Source organism: Artibeus jamaicensis, unplaced genomic scaffold (assembly GCF_021234435.1).
Source record: "Artibeus jamaicensis isolate MK-2021 breed Jamaican fruit bat unplaced genomic scaffold, CSHL_Jam_final contig_65, whole genome shotgun sequence".
NCBI lineage: Eukaryota > Metazoa > Chordata > Mammalia > Chiroptera > Phyllostomidae > Artibeus > Artibeus jamaicensis.
The window spans coordinates 3573699-3593622 of record NW_026521913.1 but is presented as its reverse complement, the minus strand read 5'-3'; the positions used below and the strand labels follow the sequence as shown (position 1 = coordinate 3593622).

Genomic DNA, 19924 nt, shown 5'->3' with positions numbered 1-19924 from the left:
TTCTGTCTGCATTGACCCTATAACTACCTGTACACCTTAAGAATTTTATTTAATTACCAAGGAACATTCCTCATTATAAAATAAAATGAATAATAAATATAGGGCTGAAAAAAATCAGTGAAAAACAAAAAGTGAAAACAAAGAGCCAATAGAGATTATTAGCTCAAAACAGCAGATGGGCCATGTGCATCTAATTTTCTTCCCATCTCAAATCCCTTAAAATTAAACAAAAATTAATTTTAAAATAACATGGGAGAGTGTTGAGGGAACAAATGAATAAGGCAGTTTTACCTTAGGAGAAAACATACCAATAGGCATGTGGTCTCCACCAATAGGTTAAATCTTCCTACCTTGACCCCTGTCTGTTGCCTGCCAGTACTACCTTTGAGCACCACAAGGGGAAGCCAGACTACTGATGCCCCTTGATTAGACAAAGACGGGTAGGCAGTCCTCCAGTGATTGAAGAGATGAATGGGGAAGCAGATATGCTCGACTGTCAAGGGTATCATGTCAGACAGCCATACTGGTAATCTAAGATATCACTTAAGACATGGACAGGCTTAAGACTTTTTTGAGGAAAACTGGCAAATGCAAAAGACCACAACAGCAAAACATACAACTCCAGAGTAAACAGAGGATATTCAGCAAACAGAAGAAAACTAAAAAAAAAATCATACTCAGTGTCCTCAAAGATACCAAAGAGGATCTTGAATGTAAAACAACAAACTGCTACGAAAAAGTAACAAGAAGGGGCCCTGGCTGGTGTAGCTCAGTGGATTGAGCACAAGCCTGTGAACCAAAGCATCGCTGGTTTGATTCCTAGTCAGGGTACATGCCTGGGTTGCGGGCCACGTCCCCAGTGTGGGGTGTGTGATAGGCAGCTGACTGATGTTTCTCTCCCTCTCTTTCTCTCTCTCTTCCCCATCTCTCTAAAATAAATAAATAAATAAATAAATAAATAAATAAATAAATAAATAAAATCTTTGGGAGAAAGAAAGTAACAAGTAGGAAACAACAAAGAGACTTGGAAGTTAAATATATAAACCCTGAAATTCCAATAGGAGCCCTGGATGATTCAACAGACATAACCGAAAACTGAATTAGAGATCCAGAAGACAGAAAATAAGGAAATCTAGAAAAAAGTGCAAGAGATTAACAAATATGAGAAGAAAGTTAAAAGAGAGTAAAGGATCAATTTCAAAGGTCCAATATCCACCTAAAAAGAATTCAAGAGGAGAATAGAGAAAATGAAAGGGAAGATACAATAACATCATAGAAGAAAGATCTTTCCAAATTCAAAGGAGGCATACAATACTTGGTAAAATTTCAGAATCTCAGGTATTAAAAAAACATAGAACAGAGAGATACCAAAGGAAACATACCAAAGAGAGAGAGAAAGCACAAGGGCATTCTCTCTCTCTCTCAAAGAGAGAGAGAATGACAGGGCAGTAAAAACACTTGATGTGCAGGAAAAATCTGACCATATGCAAACTGAAAAGCACCTACTTATATTTCTTTTGACTTTTGACAGAAAATTGTCTAAAAACACACTTTCAAGAAGAGGATTACGAAGAATGTTTGGGGGGCTTGGTATATTTATCAAGTTAAGGCAGTTCTGTCCTTTTTAGTTTATTAAAAGTTTTTTTGAGTGTTTTTTTATTTATGGTTGTATAGCTTGCTTATATTCATATTCTCCTTGTTCTTAGATTCAATATATATATATATCAGATTATATTTTATCAGTGACCCTGAACAGTGGACAAGGAGAGTAAAAACATCGACATTCTGATGAGAAATAAGTTGAATAAGAATTGTATACATGGCTGAATAAGTATTCAATTATGAGGACAAAATGAAAACTTCTTATTTATGTATGGACTCTGAAACACTGCTACCTACCATCCCCTCTAAAAGAAATACTCAAAGACATATTGAATCAAAGAGAAATGAATCTAAGAACAAGGAGAATATGAATACATTAAAGGAGCAAAGCTATACGAACATCTCAATAAATGCCAAAAACACATCTAATAAAATTCAATACTCATTCATGATAAAAAAAACTTTTAATAAACTAGAAATAGGACAGAACTGCCTTAACTTGATAAATAATACCTTCCAGTACCTACAGCAAGTATTTTACTAAATGGGGCAAAATGCAGAATCATTTGTATGAAAAAAAAAAAACCACAAAGTACCCATTATAAACACTACTATTCAGTGTTGTTCTAAACATAAATAAAATTGGGGAAAAAGGTACAAATATTTTTTAAAGAAGGTATGGCAGATTCTATGTTTCAAAATGGCCATGACAGTATCTCTCATCCCACATGATCTCTACAGAAAGAAGTTGTTACATCAGGAGCTGAGGTCCGTTTTCCCATCCCTGGAATTTGAGCATGCCCTGTGACAGCTTTGACCAGTAGAATATGGTAGAAGTTATGTTGGGCCAGAAAAAGGTCAGTTGAAAAACTCCTGGAGCTAATGAGAGACTTCAAAAAGCTGACTGGACACAAGAATACAAAAATTAGTAGTTTTCCCACATACCAAAATAAGTACTTTGAAAGTACAATGAAAAAAAGTATTCACAATACGCAGAAAAATATAAAACATGTAGAGATAAATCATAAATGTTCAGGACTGTACTGGAGAGGGTCTCAGCAGGAAACAAATGATATGTTCAAATTGGCATAATTGAAGTTTATCAAAAGGACTATTTACAAGGAGAGGGCAGGATGTAGAGAAACCAGTAGACAGTGTAGAAGCAACTGCATGTTATTACCACCCTGGGTTGGTGTGGGGGGAGGCAGTAGCATGAGAGCTGCTGGTTCCTGGAATCCAATAAGAGTCGTGGAGAAGAGGCTGCCTGGGAAAGATCAGGGAATTCAGTGGAGAGACCAGCCCCCAGCCACCCACTCTTACTCTCTTCCTTTTGTCTCATCAGCGTTCCCCATTGGTCAAACCTAACTAGAAGACAAAGGGCAAAGGCACCCATAATGCTGCCCATCAGGTTAGATTTCCTGGGTTGGAACAAGATGGAGAAAGATGGAGAGTGAACTTCCAGGGTCAAAGTATTTGATACATAAAACCTGTATGAACAAAGCCACAAAACTTTTCTGAAGGAGCCAAGAATTCAACCACCACCACAACAAAAACAGGAAGTTATATTCTTAGAAGGGAAGTCTCAATATTTCAACTGTCAATTCTTCCTAAATCATTTTATAAAATATAAATAGATGCAAATAAATTCATAACAAGCATTACAAGGCTTGTCTGGAAGATAAAAATGACAAAATAAAAATCATGAAAATTTAGGAAGAAACACAAATGAGAGGAGACTCCCCTGCCAGATAGCAAAGCACATGATAATGCAATAGATACCAACAAATAAATCCATGGAACAGAGTAGAGTAAAAATAGACACGGGCACCAAGAAACTTAATAAAGTAAAGGCAGCATTTTAAATCAGGTGGAAAAAAATGGATGACTCTGTAATAAATACTTTTGCCTGACTGACTGTGCACTGGGAAAAAATAAAATCAGATGTCCACTTGACAAAACACACATGACACACACAGAAGATGCAAGAAAGAATTTAATTAAGTGCAAGGAAAAACGTTGGAAGAGATCAATGACTAGCTATCAGTAGTAGTAATCCTTTGGGAAAAACAGTGAGATTTTTTTTTTTGGTGGTGGGAGGTTATTTAAATTTATAGAATGTGAATGTTTTTATGTAATCTTTATAATATTATAAACATTTTTGAACTAAAATAATGAAGATTTAAAAGGCTGCTAAGTGGGATGCAGCATATCATGATTTATATACTTTAGAAAAAGAAGGCATTCACATTAAAGTAAAAATGAAACTTCAAAAGAGGTATTGTGTGTTAATTCATAAAATAAAGAGGCACAATAAAGGAAATTAATATCCATTTCACAATTTACCATTTCATTTCTGATCACTGCAATTCCAACAATTTGTTCTGCCACATCAGCTACAAATACCTGTAGTGGTGTTCCATCCTGAAAAGATGAATATATTTTTTAAGATCCTTGAAAATATTGCTATTAATGTTTCTATGAGCAGTCAATAATAGGTTTGAACCATGATCCCCTAATGGTCAGACCATCTGTCCCTTACCTTTGGGCCAGGTAGTAAATTAAATGCCCTCCCAGTATTGACTTAATCTTCACTCCAACCCTGTAAGTATTATCATTATCTCTATCTCATGTATGAGCAAATAGGTTTGAAAGACTGAGTTACTTGCCAAGATCTCCAGCTAGTAAGGAATGACCTATGATTCAAACTGTATTCCCTTGACTCAGAATCTTTCGTTAGTTCTATGTCAGTGGTTCTCAGATATTGTGATCTCAGGACCCTTATGCCCTGATGACTCCAGAGAACTTTGGTGTATGTGTATCTATCAGTCTTTCCTGTAGTAGTAATTAAAACTGAGAAAATTTTGAATTTTTAAATTTTTGTTTAACTTATTAATTGAAATGATTTTTTAATTTGACAAAGATATTTAGAGAAGAATAGCATACTTTTGCAAATCTCTAATATGTGGCTTAATGGAAGACAGCTGGATTCTTATAAGTGCTTCTATATTCAATCTGTTGCAATACGTTATTTTGGTTGAAATATATGAAAAAACTATCTTCACAAAGATACATAATTGGAAAAGGGATAAGTATTTAAATAACCTTTTCAGATAATTATGAACATTCTTCTTTGATGTTCCACCAAAACTTAGTAAGTGGTAGTGTTTTAAAGATTAAAATTTTTAAATGTTGAAACTGAAACCATATCAATGAACTTTGTATATACTACTACATTAAAATTCATCAATCTGTTTGGAACTTTGAATGCGTTTTCTTCCTACGCAAGATTTTGTAACATCATGTATTGTTTATCTCTAAAATACTGGTTTACCAAGCTTATGTAGATTTTCCAAATGTTGACTATTTCATTACAAAATGTCAAAACAACACACTTGGTAATATCGCCACCGGACTTATCAGAAAAAGTCTGGTAACTATTGGGAAGCTATGAAGCTCACGATGGCAGATACTGATTTTCCAAAATTCTAATTTTTTTGAAAGCTTGGATTTTTTTCATAGGAGACAAGTGTTGTTGGCTGTTATCTTGCAGTGACAGGCTCACCTTTTTCAAAGAAAATGCCTGACAACTGCCTGAGACTGTATAACCATATTTTGTATGCCACCTGTTCTTTCAAGTAAAAATGTCATTCTGTGAAAATGCTGGCTGGGTCAGCAAACAACTCAAACAGTTGCAGAAATGGTTTTTCTGAAACAACCAATATGCTTCAGTCTGCAGCAGAAGAGCTTTATGTGCCCTTCTCATTTTGCCACACAGAATACTAAAATTACATGCACTCAAGGATTAAAACTTCATGATTTTACTGCTTCAAGTGAAACTGGAGCTCCATTTTCTTTTAAATTAAAATGTCTACTGAGAAATATGTAGACTCACAAGCAATTTAAAAAAAAAAGAGAGAGAAATTCTTTTACGCTTTGACCAGTATCCCCTAATAGAAACATTTTGTAAAACACTACTGTAATATGACAAACAGGGAACACACATTGATGCATGTGTATATTAAGTTCCCCATAATTACATCCCTTGTATAGATTCATGTATGCAACACCACAGTCCTTGGGGCCACCAGTAAGGAAAATAGCCTCAATTCCTTGAACCTCAGCTTCCTTTTTCTTTTCTTGCTCCCATCTTACAATATTACACTGCTTCCCACCACACGATTCCCACTAAGGTCCAAGGAAACTTCGGGTCAAACCTACATGAATCATAATGGTCCTATAACATGAGGTAAAGAAAGCCAATCTGATCATAGCAGGACTTACAGGATCTCTTCGAGCCTCATTGTATTGCTTTAGATCCTCCAATATGCTTTTATTGAGCATCAGAGTGCTGACGAGATTTTCAACACCAGAAGTATCTGATAAATTGGCTAATCTTATATTAATGGTCCTAGGTAAAGAGAAACATGTTTTTTATATTAAAGTACCAAATATGTATTTCCCCCCAAATGGAGGCAGAATTGCATCAGATCATATTTATGTAAGATAATATCAATAAAATATCTTTACATAACATTGGGGTTTGACTAATTATTCAAGTAACTCTTTCATTACAGGAAAGCTGGAAAAGAATAAGGTAAAAATCACTGATAATGTAATTAACTAAATTGCTCTTCAAATTTTTAAAGTTTGTTATGAAGTTTAGAAATTACATTAAACCTGAGCTGGCTTTATAGCTCTTAATTCTTAATAATTTTATCTTTGATTTTATATTTTTACATGAAGTCAAGTAAGACATGGAACAGGTCCAGGTGCTTGGAGCTTTGGCTCATGTGTGGTACCCACCTCCCACCATCATTCTATGATGGGTTCTCTCCTATCTGTTCCCTGCTCCTGACACACTGGGTCCTACAGTGCCTCCCCACCCTGTGTCATGACTGCTGCCACCTTCTGCTAAAGGTGACAATTGGGTTGCATGCACGGGGGAGGCCCATAATCAACCACCATGGTCTTCCTTCAGTAGAGTCCTGGATGCAGGAATGGGAAGGATAAAGGGTCAGGATGTCCATGGAATCTCTCTCTACTCACAGCATGGTGATGACTGCCCCCACCTGGGACAGGTAGTACCACAGAGTGTTCAGCTGACAACTGAGCATGGACATCTTGCCCACTCACCCCCACCCAGGTACTTTGTGAACCGCAGTGAAGAATCTGCTAGCCACGGGGGATATGTGTTGGAGTGGTGGGCCTATGAGAAGGGGAGATGACCTACCCATCTTAGGCTAGAGCCCCACACTTTCATCTTGTAATGGGCCCAGCATATTATTTAGCTGGTCTTGCAGTGAATGTTCTCGGCCATTCACTTATTATTACTAGTTTGGACAGTGCTATTCTTACTAATATTAATAAAGTAAAATGTTCTAACCTACTTTTAACTGTAGTGAATATTTGTGCTTAAATTTTAGTGTATGCTCTCATACTATGGATAAAGTAGCATATTTGCAAAGAACAATCTACAGCTATAATTCACTTATTAAAGATAAAAATTAATATTACTTTAATGTTTATGAGCAATTTTTAAGTGAAGAATAACAACTCAGTTCTGATATAACCACCTTACACCAAAATGTGGTTCAGATGGATTAAAGATATAAATGTGAGAAACAAGACCACAAAAATACTAGGAAAATACCCGAGGGAACTAAAAATATATGTCCATATAAAACCTTGTTCATGATTGTTCATAACAGCATTATTTATAATAATAACCCAAAAGGCAGAAAGAACCCAAATGTCCATCAGCTTCTAAATCAAAACAAAAAATGTGGTCTACCGAGATAATGGAATAGTATTCAGACATAAAAGGAAATGAAGTACTGACACATGCCACAACATGGATGAACCTTGAAGATATTTATGCTAAGTGAAAAAAACCACATACGAAGGTCACACATTACATAATTCCATTCATATGAATGTTCAGAATAGGCAAATTTATAGACAAAAAATAAATGAGCTGCTGCTGAGGCTGGGGGAGCAGTGGGAGGAGAAAAGAATAAAAATGGATGCCAGTCCGCAAAAGACTGGCAAGTTGATTGGTTAATTTGAAAAGGTTCCTGGTCCTTTTTAAGCCCAAGATATAGTTCAAGTTTAACAAGGCAAGCTCTCTCTCCCCCTCTCTCTCTGTGTGTGTCTTTCTCACTCTCTCTTGCTTGCTAATGCATGCTTGCCCATGTGCTTGTGTATTCTTTCTCTGTGGCAGCCATGCTGGCCCAGCAGCCACATGGACTCCGAGAATGAGCCTGATACAATAACAGCACAGCCAGGAATATATTAGCTGGATGGGGACAGAGGCAGAACTGGACTAAGCTTTGATATGGACTGAACCAATGGTACAGAACTTCTGGACCCTGGCCTTTTCTCTGGGTTTGATGAAGACAAGGCTGGACTTCCTTCACAGTAGAACTGAGTTGAATCTGGGAAAGTTTTTTGTGTTTGCTCCAGCTCCAATATATCTTAACATCATAACTCATCTTCCCATTTGTGGTCCCTGAAATGCTTTCCTCATGACACTGTGAGGACCCAATTTCTACTGGCAACATCAGTATCACCTTAAGTGTCTTGGTGATTCCATCTTTGCCCTAACAATTCATCCTCAACAAATCAAATAGAGTGATTCTTACCAAACACTAAGTCAGACTACATGAGTCTTGAATTGCAAATTCCAGTGACTCAGGTATTCTTCACCTTTTTTATGCCAAGAACCCCTCCTTTTAATGCATAAAATAAAATACACAGGATTATAATATATGAGTTTTATTAAATAACATAATTCTGTAGTGGTCTATTATTTTGTGTGGATGAACATAAACCACAAGTAATATTTGTAGATATATGCAAATCCTGTAATGTGATAGGAAAACTGAGAATGTCATTTCAATTAAAGAGAAGGCCACAGGTGCTACTGATCCTCTTGTGGTTTGTTGCCTACTTGTACAGTGGAAGGAAATACTACATTTCAATTAAAGCTTCATGACAATAAAGATGGCCCATGGTTAATAACCCCAGTTATGATTCCCACCTCGCTCTGAGTAAAAGTCCTTTTGCGGGCTGAAAGCCCCTCCATGACCAAAGCCTCCTTCCCCACACCTTTTCTCTCTGGGATCTCTCCTCCTGACTTATCTCCAAGTAGCTGGCTTCTTGCTTTCCCTGCTTTTCCTTAAACATTCCAGGAGAAGGGGTCAACATGGAACAAATGAAACAGGGCCCGCTTTCTATTTAACCAGCATTGCCCTTGAATTCTTACTTCGCCCTGTGCATTAATAAATTCTCCAGTTACATATGCCAATTTGATGGGTTTCTACCACTTGTCAGCAAAGGAATCCTAGACAATATTCAAGCTTGGTACAGAAAACTTCCAAAATTTAGGCAATTCAAAAGAGAAAATTAAAAAATCATGAATGATGCTGCCCCTGCCAGTTGGTGAAGCCTTGTCTTGTACACAAAAGGTTAAGGGTTTGACTCCTAGTCAGGGCACACACCTAGGCTGCAGGTTTGATCCCCAGTCAGGGTGCACCTGGGATGCAACTGATCTATGTTTCTCTCTCACATTGATGTTTCTCTCTCAGACACTCTCTCTCCCCATTCCTCCCTCTCTAAAATCATTCAGAAATATTTACTGGGTGTAATGATTAAAAAAATTCATGGATGATGCTCACAACAGTGTTACAGGGCAGGTTCCCTGGATAGCAGCCTCATACAGACATCTGCATACAGAGGTTTATGAGGGTGAGCACTGGGACGCTCCACATCTATGGGCATGACAGAAGCAGGACAGGGCAGAGGAAGACATTGGTCTAGAAGCAGTGTTGTCATAACAAATGCCCAGCTGATCCCACAGGGTGTTCCAGCACTGAGAAGCCCCTTCAGAGTTGTCCCTCCTTGAGACAGAGGGCTGTATGCCCTTTATCCTGCTTCTGTTCCCACTTCCCACACATAGACTAGTCATAGGATGCAGGCTGCCCCTGGAAAGGGCCTTCTCATCATTCCAGGACTATTTCTTTTGTGGGGGAACTAGCTTCATGCTGCTGGTACTCACACATCCTACAGTTGGAAAATGAATTCTTCAGTCCTGAACCAAATAGGCCAGCTTGGCACACTACAGCATCCATTACATCTGTACATCTCCTTTTAGTATACTTAATAATTCATGTTTTCCCTCTCTTTGAAAATTTTGGTTTTAAGTGCTGTTTTATATATTGGAATGTGTTTAGGCTAACAGTACATTCTGAGCATTTTCATCATTAAATATTTTTATCCATTAATTTTTTGTATATTTTATTGATTATGCTATTACAGTTGTCCCCATTTTTTTCCCCTTTATTCCCCTCTACCCTGCACCACCTCCACCCACCCTCCAGCATTTTGGCCACTCCTTAATTCATGCCCATGGGTCATATACATATGTTCTTTGGCTTCTCCATTTCCTATACTATTCTTAACCTCGTGCTATCCATTTTGCATCTACCAATTATGCTTCTTATTCCCCATACCTTCCCCCCATTCTCCCTCTTCCTGCACTGAGCAAATAACCTTCCATGTGATCTCCATTTCTATGATTCTGTTCCCATACTAGTTGTTTGCTAAGTATGTGTTTGTTTTTGGGTTTTTTTTTGGTTCCACTGTTGATAGTTGTGAGTTTTTTGTCAGTGTGGCTGCTAGTCCGTCCCTGTTTGACAATGCCAAGTACTCCATAGGCCGGCTGCGGCCTCATTTCTTGGATGCCTGTGACCCCGACTGGTTGAAAATCAACTGTACCAACAGCTACATGTGTCAGGGGAATGTGCATGAAAGTGAAGGAGGGCAGGTTGTCCTACTTGGGCCACTCCTCGTTCTCCATGTACAGCCTGCTCTTCCTGGCGCTCTATCTCCAAGCCAGGATGCAGGCAGACTGGGCTCGGCTGCTGCACCCCACGCTGGAGTCTGGACTGGTCACCACGTCCATCCACATGGGCCTCTTGCACGTGTCTGACTATAAACAACACTGGAGCAACGTGCTGAGCAGCAGCCTCATCTAAGGTGCACTGGTGGCTGTGCTAGTCATTGTGTACTGTCAGACTTCTTCAAGGAGAGGAATTCTGCTTTAAAAGACAGGAAAGAGGAGGACTCTCACACCACACTGCACAAGACACCCACCCACCCCCTGCAGGGAACCACTACAGGAACATGCACCAGCCGTGAAGCCCTCTGGCTTTCTGAGGACGCCCTGGGAAAAGGGGCGCCTCTGTTACAGGTAGGCCTGTGTGGACGCTGCTGCTGCACCTGCCACTCACTGTACCTGTGTGCACAACCTCCTGACAAAGAAGGCTCTAACTGCTCTCAGTTCACCAAGAAACTTCAAGCCTTTCACTAAAACAATGACCCACTGTATATTTTTATTAAAAATGTAACCCTTATTTTAAAAAAAGAAAAGAAAAAAATTGAGAACTTCCCCATCCTGAAACATGATAAAAATCAATCTTCATTCATATTCCTTGTCTAGCACTGAACATCATCTATAATTTACTGTTCATGGTTTTAATTTTCTTCTATTTCTTAGATAAGTCCTTTTAACTTTTCATATAATAAGTAAGGGCTTGGTGATGATAAACTCCTTCAATTTGACCTTATCTGGGAAGCACTTTATCTACCCTGCCATTCTAAATGAAAGCTTTGCTGGATAGAGTAATATTGGATGGCATCCTTGCCTTTCATGACATCGAATACATCTTTCCAATCCTTTTTCCCTGTAATGTTTCTTTTGAGAGATCAGCTGATAGTCTTATGGAAACTCTTTTGCTGGTAACTGTCTCCTTTTCTCTTGCTACTTCTAAGATTTTCTCTTCATCTTCAATCTTGGCTACGGTAATTATGATATGCCTTGGTGTGTTTCTTCTTGGATCCAATTTATTTGGGACTCTCTGAGCTTCCCGGACTTCCTGGAGGTCTATTTACTTCACTAGATTGGGGAAGTTCTCCCTCATTATTTGTTCAAATAAGTTTTCAATTCCTTGGTCTTCTCTTTCTGGCACCCCTATGATTTGAATGTTTGAACATTTTAAGTTATCCCAGAGACTCCTAAGCTCTGCTCATTTTTTTGAATTTTTGTTTCTTCACTGTGTTCTGATTGGATGTTTATTTCTTCCTTCTGCTCCAAATCATTGATTTGAGTCCTGGTTTCCTTCCCTTCACTGTTTGTTCCCTGTATATTTTCATTTGTTTCACCTCATTTCCTCCTTCATTGTGACCTAATTCAATCATTTCTGTGAGCATCCTGATTTCTAGTGTTTGGAACTCTGCATCTGATAGGTTGTCTATGCCCTTGTTGCTTAGTTTCTTTTCCTGGAGTTTTGATCTGTTCTTTCATGTGTGTCATATTTCTTTGTCTCAGTGCACCAGGATGGATGAATGTTTCTTTATTTCCTAGGTTGTTGGAGTTCCATGTAGTTTGATTTTTTGGCAGTTCTGATTGTTTTTTGTTTTAAAATTTGTTGTTATCCTTCTTTTGGTTGTGCAAGGAAGTGAAGCATTCTACCTACACCTCCATCTTGGCCAGAATTCCCTCATTATTAAATATTCCTTAAATGAATCATAAATATAGTTTTAGATTCCTTCACATAGGAACCATAAAGTATTTAAACATTCTCTTACTATTGGATATTTGGAGTATTTCCAATATTCTTTAATCCTCATACATCACTTTTTGTTTGCATCTCTGCCACAAGTTTCTTAGGAATTATTCCTGGGCATGGAATTAAAGAGTACAAGGATATGAATTACTTTAGCACTCTAGCCAAACTTCCCTTTGAAATTTCATGTTAATTTACATTCTGATCAGCACTACATTTGTTTCATTTAGACTTGAAAATTTCTATATTTATCTCTTATGAATGGACCAAAAACAATGTCTCACTTTAGCTTGGTTTCTTTTCCCTAATTTGAAATGCTTAAAGATTTTAAAACAACCATCATATTTTTCTTCATGTGTAAACAGTCTGACCTTTTTTATTGTAAGTTTTTCCATTTGAGTAGTAAATCATTATCTTATTGATTTATTAGAGCTCTTTATATATTAAATATACCAAAACTGTGTCTTCCACATTTGTTGAAAAATAACCTTCCATTAGTCTGTTGTACTTTAATTCAATTAGGGTGGTTCAAAAAACATTATATAGTAAAAAAATGAATCTTCCATGTTCTAAAAAGAACTTCCCAGCAATACCACTGTTGGTATTATACCCTAAGGATCCTGAAATACCAATTCAAAAGAACCTATGTACCCCAATGTTCATAGCAGCACAATTTACCATAGCCAAGTGCTGGAAGCAACCTAAGTGCCCATCAGTAAACAAATGGATCAAAAAGCTGTGGTACATTTACACAATGGAATGCTATGCAAAAAAAAGAAAGAAGAGCTCCTACCCTTCACTACAGCATGGATGGAACTGGAGAGCATTAGGCTAAGTGAAATAATCCAGGGAGTGAAAGAAAAATACCATATGACCGCACCTATAAGTGGAACCTAATCAACAAAATAAACAAGCAAGCAAGCAAAATATAACCAGAGACGATGAAATAAAGAACAAACTAACAGTTACCAGAGAGGAGGGGGAGAGGGATAATAGGGAAAGGACCATCAAGGAACATGTATGAAGAACACATGGACAAAGTCAAAGGGGTTAGGTTTGAGGGTGGGAGGCAGGGATGGGTGGCATAGGAGAGATGTGATGGGGTGAAAATGGAGACAATGGTACTTGAACAATAATCAAAAAAAGAAAACTACATAAAATGAAAAAAATAAAATAAAAAAATAGAAAGAACTTTCCCATCCTGAAACATGATAAAAATCAATCTTCACTCATACTCCATGTCTAGCACTCAACATTCGTCCTCAGGAAAGCTTCCTCTGACTGGGCTGAATCTCCCAATGATATATATTTGTAGTACCACATACCCATTGCTTGTACACCTATCACAACTGCAGGTTTACATATATGTGAGTGTTTATAAGCTTTAAAAGAATTGGGAACACATCTGTATGTCGTTCACTTTTGTATTCCCAGAATTTCACACAGAACTAGCACTGGAGATTTATTATCAAATTTTATACATTTTCGATATGTACCTTTACCTCTTCATTCACCTGAGAATTTTGTGTAGACTTGAAGAAAATATTTTATCTTTATTATGTACCAACACTTACAGAATAAACATTCTTTTTCCCACTGTGGTGACAGAAATTGTGTTATACATTTGTTTAGACATACCTTTATACCCGTACACTCACACACTCTAAATTCTTACTGTATTGGGACCTATGATAGGACTCTGTTGTGTTTCATCATTCTAGCACAGAATTGGTCACGTGGCATTGTTTTGATTATTATGGAGTTACCTTATGTTTTAATATCTGGCTGGACAAGTAACTTCTCAATTTAGGGATCTGTCGCTAAACGTACTGGTTAAAATTACTTGATCAAGCTCTCTGCCAATAAGACAATTTAAAATGAATCATTAAATTAAAATGGTAGGGAGCTCCTCGATTCTCTTTTGGTAACTTCATGAAAAAATTTTGGCCAAATATGCACTCACTTACTTGAGCAATCCAGCCCGATGGAAAACATAGAGATCCTGGTCAACAGTGCAGTTGTTGAAGGGGACCACCTTCACAAAGTTCTGGATAAGGGCAAACTCTGGGGTGAGATGTGGCAGAGAAATGAGGCAAAAGTTCTTGTCCTAATATTAGTGCAGCAGGACACAAGGAAAAACAATCAGAAATCATTTATCACCAGACATATTCCTGCTGTAAAACATTAAAAAAATAGCAAGATATGTAAAGGAGAGAATGTTCAAGTTAAACTTTCTTTCCTATAATTTGGAAAGTAGTCATATAAAACTGAAGGGGATAAGCAATAGCAAGAGTATGAAGAGAGTCTGACTAAATTCTGAATAAATTAATATCATGAAAAATGAAACCCATTTGGCATAGCTCTTTTGCGGAAGTGTATTTTTAGTCTAAGGATATTTGGCCTTTCAAATTCAATTGCAACCAGGAGTAAATGTGGCAGTGTGGTGTCACACCAAAGGCCCTATACTTACTGAGTGGTATTGTACCAACTGTGATCCTCTCCTCTGTGAAATGAGAAGGTGGTACTCTGGGACTTTTCTGTCCTAAAATCCTGTGACAGCACATGAACAGTCTGTGTATTTTATCATGACATGATCCCATTTGGGCATACATATCTAAGAACATGTTTAACCTGGGCAATGGGTTTAGTTAGCAGGTACAGAATGATCTATATATCCTGACAAATGTCACTTACTTTCTAGATCTTCATTGTCCGATATGGTAGCCAGCTGCCATATCTGGCCACTGAACATTTGGAATATTGCTAGTGTGACTAAAGAACTGAATTTTTAATACTATTTTATTTTAATTAATTTTAATTTAAGTTTAAAAAAATGATACTGAATTCCATTATTGGAAAGGTTTTATGTAGGTTTGGAATAACTTGAGAATATGAATCTACTGATTCAATTGTAAATTTTATAAAACCTAAATGGAGGAGGTTCCAAGATGGCTACAGAGTAGCTGGAAGCTCAGTCCACTTGATCCAAGACCCAGACTGACTGTACAGCTAAATGACAGAGTATTTGTCTTGAAAAACCAGTTGAAGGGTAGCTGATCTGGAAATTTATAAACAGAAGCGTGGAGAAACATGGGAAGAGACAAGGGCAAGGTGAGAACCCCGTACATCCCATACACAGGTGCTAGGACTGGGAAACCAGGGGATAGGGCAGCAGGAGAGCTACTTCCTCCTAGGAGTGCAGGGTCTCAGTCCCAAGCAGGGGTCCCCAAACCAGAGTAACAAGAGACAGGAAAGAGAGCTTTTGTAATATCCGGTGGTGGGAAGCACTGGGGATTCGATCTACCTGGAAGACTTGGAGCACATCTCAGGGAAGGAGCCAGCCCACTGTTAAAACACTGGCTTGTGAAGTCTGCCCTGATCTGTGACTGCTGGAAGAGCCACACTGCTCTGAGGGCTGGAGGAGGGGCTTTCTCATTATATCCAGCAGTGAACTTGAAGGGCCATCTGTTCTCTAGAAGGGCTTTGGACAGAGAGGCAGTCAGAGTCAGGGCACTGAGGCTTGAGGAAAATGACTGTTCTTGCTCACAATGAGTGCTCTGCAGTGACCCTTTCCCCACTTGCTAAGATGCTGTGTCTGCCCAGTGCCAAAGGGATAAGGTGGCACTGGGTTGGAAATTTGATCTGACTGTGCTCTGCCAGTGCAAGGAAGGGAGATATTTAGCTGGATACCGGAGACCTTTTGGAGCTAGAAGTTTCCTGCAGTCCCTGAGAGATTGTGCGCGTGTGTGTGTGTGTGTGTGTGTGTGTGTGATCTCCTGCTTGGATATGAGGTAAGGAGGTGACAGCAAGATGTGTTAGGCCGGAATTAGATAAAAGTAGCCAAGAGGAACAAGGAACCCGAAGCAGTCTCCAGACCCAGCAAGGAAGATAGAAAATACAAAGAGTGCTGAACAAACAAGATAACCTCCTGTGCATGACCTTGTCTTTGCAGAAAGTCTTCCACTGCTGCAAGCAGAAAGCATAGCCATGTGTGTTCCGTGGAGATAGCCAATCACTAACGGCCACGTCTGTGTTTGCTTGCTTGCTCACCCCAATAAAAACCCTAGGCTGTAAGCGCCAGGTGCGACTCTCATTTGCAGTCCTCTGGGCACTGTGTCTCTGGACACCTTGAGAGTTCGCCCCTGCACAGGTAAAGCTTTGGCCAATAAAGTTCCATCTTAAACTCCTGAAAGTTTCCATTTGTTGCTCGCGTTGGTGGATGCTACATATGCAGAGCTGGATTTTTGCAACTGCATCTCCCAGTCAGGCTTCTATTGGGAAGTCAGATGGGCAGAGGGTATGCACTATAGCTGTAATATGGGGAGAGAGAACACAGCTCCCCCCGGCAAGTTCAACCCAAGCAGCAAAGGGAAAGAGAGGAAGTGCCCACTGACACTCTGGTCTGACCTTGCATAGACACACCCCAGCTAGCAAGATACAATATTGGGAAACAGACCAGGGTGGTATAGCACTCAAGTATTTGGTCAGGGATAGAACAGTTCCAGGAACCAGAGCTAGAAAGCCACAGGAACGAATTCCAGGAACTAGAGAGTCATGGGATAGAAATACCCAACAAGAGAAGGAAGAAAGTAGAGCAGGGCAAAGTAACCAATTATAAGACTACTTTCCCATACTGTGCAGTTTTTTTTCTTCAAATACTCTACACAGAACCAGGTTAGGAACTGTTCTGAGCTGGGAACTGGTCTCAGCTCAACTGCTTCCCCTCCCCTTTGCTCCAGAGGGACCCCGCTTTCAATAAACCCCTTGCTTTGCTATTAGCTTGCTGTCTTCTCATCGGTGGCTGTGCGATCAGTGGCTCTAATCACACAACCACCCTACCTCCTACAGAGAGAGGGTACTGCTCCTGAGTCTGTTTGAATGACCCTTGCCAGGTTCTGGATACCCCCACTGAGCCCATTTCTGTGCGGAATGGGAAGGAACTCAGAGTAGGGGACATTCAAAGTGGGAGAGCTGAGACAGACCCAACCTCAAGGCTTTGGAGGCCCTACCCACTGGTTTACTAGAAACTCCACCCTGAAAAACTTGATGAGGGCCCAGTGTGTACAGCATCTGACATTGGCTTGCAACAGAAAACCTCTTAGGATGCTCTAGACTGGCAAACAAATTGCCAACTTACATAAAAATCAGAGCAAGACCCAAGAAGCTCCATATTCAACACATCAGAAACTGATCACACCAAGCACAACAAACTGCAGAGACGAACCACACTTTTTCCTTTTTGAATGTTTTCTATATTTTTGCTTTTCTATTTTATTTTGTTATTTTCTTTTCTTTTTGGAAGTCCATATCTTTTATTTTCTTTCCTATTCTCACTCTATTTTCCTCTCTTTTCTGTCTTCATTTTTTTTTAAATTTTATTTATTTATCTTTAGAGGGGAAGGGAAGGAGGGAGAGAAACATCAATGTATGGTTGCTTCTCATGCATCCTCTGCTGGGAACTGGCCTGCAACCCAGGCATGTGCCCTGACTGGGAATCGAACTGCAATCATCTGGTTCACAGGCCTGTGCTCAATCCACTGAGCTACACCAGCTAGGGCTCTGTCTTCATTCTTTTCCCCTGTTTTTCCTTTCCTACTCTTTTAGTTCAGCTTTCTTTTTTTCTTTTACTACATATTTATTATTTTCACTATATTTTTCTTCCTTTACTTCTTTCCTTTTATATTATTCTCATTACTGTTTCTTTTATCCTTCTCCAATTCTTTTTGTTTCTTTTTATTGTTCTTTTTTCAATTTACTTAATTTTTTATTTGTTTTCTTATGGGGTTTTTTTGCCCTTTTCTTTCCCAATTCTTTTTGTTGTTATTGTTTGTTTCCCTTTTTGTTGAGCTGTTTGAGTTTTGTTTTGTTTGCTCAGCACCTGTACAAAATTTGCATCCCATGGTCAGGGTTGAGTACCATAATCAACCAGTCGAACACCTGAGCTATCCAACAAACAGGACAACATCGACCAAGAACCAGTTACAGGAAATTAGAGATTGCAGTGAAGTCAGAGTATTTGTCTTGCACTTCCTCCCAGAACCAAACTGAAGATAAAACTAAACAGGGGAACATATACTTGAAATAAGCAACTGAACATCACCTAAAGAGGAGACAATTAAGGATGGGCAGAAACCACTTCAAGACCAGTAGAAAGGTCAGGGACATGGCAGGGGCTGGCACTGTTTTCATGGGTGTCAGGCCAAAGCTGTAGCAGGGCTGTGGGAGCTTCCACCTGAGAGGAGTGAAGCCTGGACCCGGCAATGGGCTCGCCAGCACAGAGCACCAGTGCCGGGATAACCTGCCCATGCAGCATCCTGTGGCAAAAGGCTTTTGCCTGCCAGAGAGAAACACAGCCTGCTAGAGACAAAGGCACTTTTTCTGTCTTTCTTTTTTTCAAGGGGCAACAGAAAGGATTCACATGTGCAGCCACTCACTTTGGGCTCTGGCAAAGGGAGGGCAGTGTGGTCTGGAGTTGTGCGATGAGAGCCTGAAGTGGGAGGTTTGGGGGAAGGGTGCGGGAAAGTGGCTGCTGGGTTTCCATGCTAGGACACACCTCCATACCACAGAAGCCATTTTTCTTGAGAAGAGTAGTCCCTTCCAGGGGAAAAAAACTATCCCACCTGTGGGAAACTGCTCACCCCATCCTCTCGATCCTCTTAGCCCAGTCTTCTGGCATCTTACTCACCTACCCTCTGGAATCCTGCTTGCCACCCCATCCCAACATCTTTTTTTTACATTTATTTTTAGTATTTTTCTTTCTTAGTTTTCCCCACCTGAATTTTATCCCCTGAGGAGGAGACAGCAACATAGGCAGATTCAGAGGTGTCAGAGACTGGCTTTAGGATATAGTCATTCCACATCCTTTCTTGGAAACCAGACTGGTGCTTCCTCCTCATGGGATAGCTTAGGAACTCATTCTCTATTTGCGGCAGACCTAAACTCTGGGGTCTGGAGCTTCTACCCACTTTCCTACTAGGGGCTTCACTCTGCTTATTTTAAGGAAATAATACTCAGATGGGTGTTGTGGGGGTGAAAGAACACACACACCATTTTCCCTGAAGTCTGAACGGCACCTCCCACAGGCAATCCAGAAAACCTATTCTTCATATTCCAGCAGAAGCCCTCTTAGAAACAGACCAGTTAGTGGCAAGACTAAGACTAATAGTGGGACCACAGGCAGAGGAAAGGGGCACCACCATATCCTGTGGTGCCTTTGGTCATTAGTTGACCCACCCTTGGGCCCTGTGCTATTAAGCCAGCCTTAGAGCAGAAAGACCCATCTCAAATACAGCCAAGCCTGAAGAAGAAAGCCACAAACTGTGGATCATTTGTAACTTCAAACAGGCTACCTATAGCTAAACACGGACAGCATCTGACATTGGCTTACATCAGCTTCAGAAAATATGAAGTCATATCCAGAGGAAGAATACAGAAGGGAAGCACTAAGTTCCACTGAGATAAAGTCCACTTCAATCTTTTTCATTTTTCTCTTTCACATACCTTTTTGTCATTTTTTTCTTTTCAATTTTTCTTATTTTTCAATATTTTGTTTTTAAATTGTGTATGTTATTTTTCCCTTTTCTTACTTCATTTTGACATCCTTCTCTTATTTTTTAAAAAATTATTTTGCCCTTTCTTTGTTCTTTTGCAGTGATTACCTGTTTCTATTCCTTACTCTTACTATTCTTCCTGCTACC

The 19924-nt window shown here is 39.3% G+C and overlaps 1 protein-coding gene across 1 annotated transcript in view; it reads right to left on the bottom strand.

Moving 5' to 3' along the window:
- The window catches only part of CFAP61 (cilia and flagella associated protein 61), a 430478-nt gene that overhangs the window by 221354 nt on the left and 189200 nt on the right, over positions 1-19924 (bottom strand). The window contains exons 13-15 of the mRNA XM_053670941.1: positions 14195-14334; positions 5884-6010; positions 3946-4023 (exon numbers count right to left, since the gene is read on the bottom strand). Coding sequence (XP_053526916.1) covers positions 3946-4023; positions 5884-6010; positions 14195-14334 — 345 coding nt within the window. The remainder of the gene's footprint in view (positions 1-3945; positions 4024-5883; positions 6011-14194; positions 14335-19924) is intronic.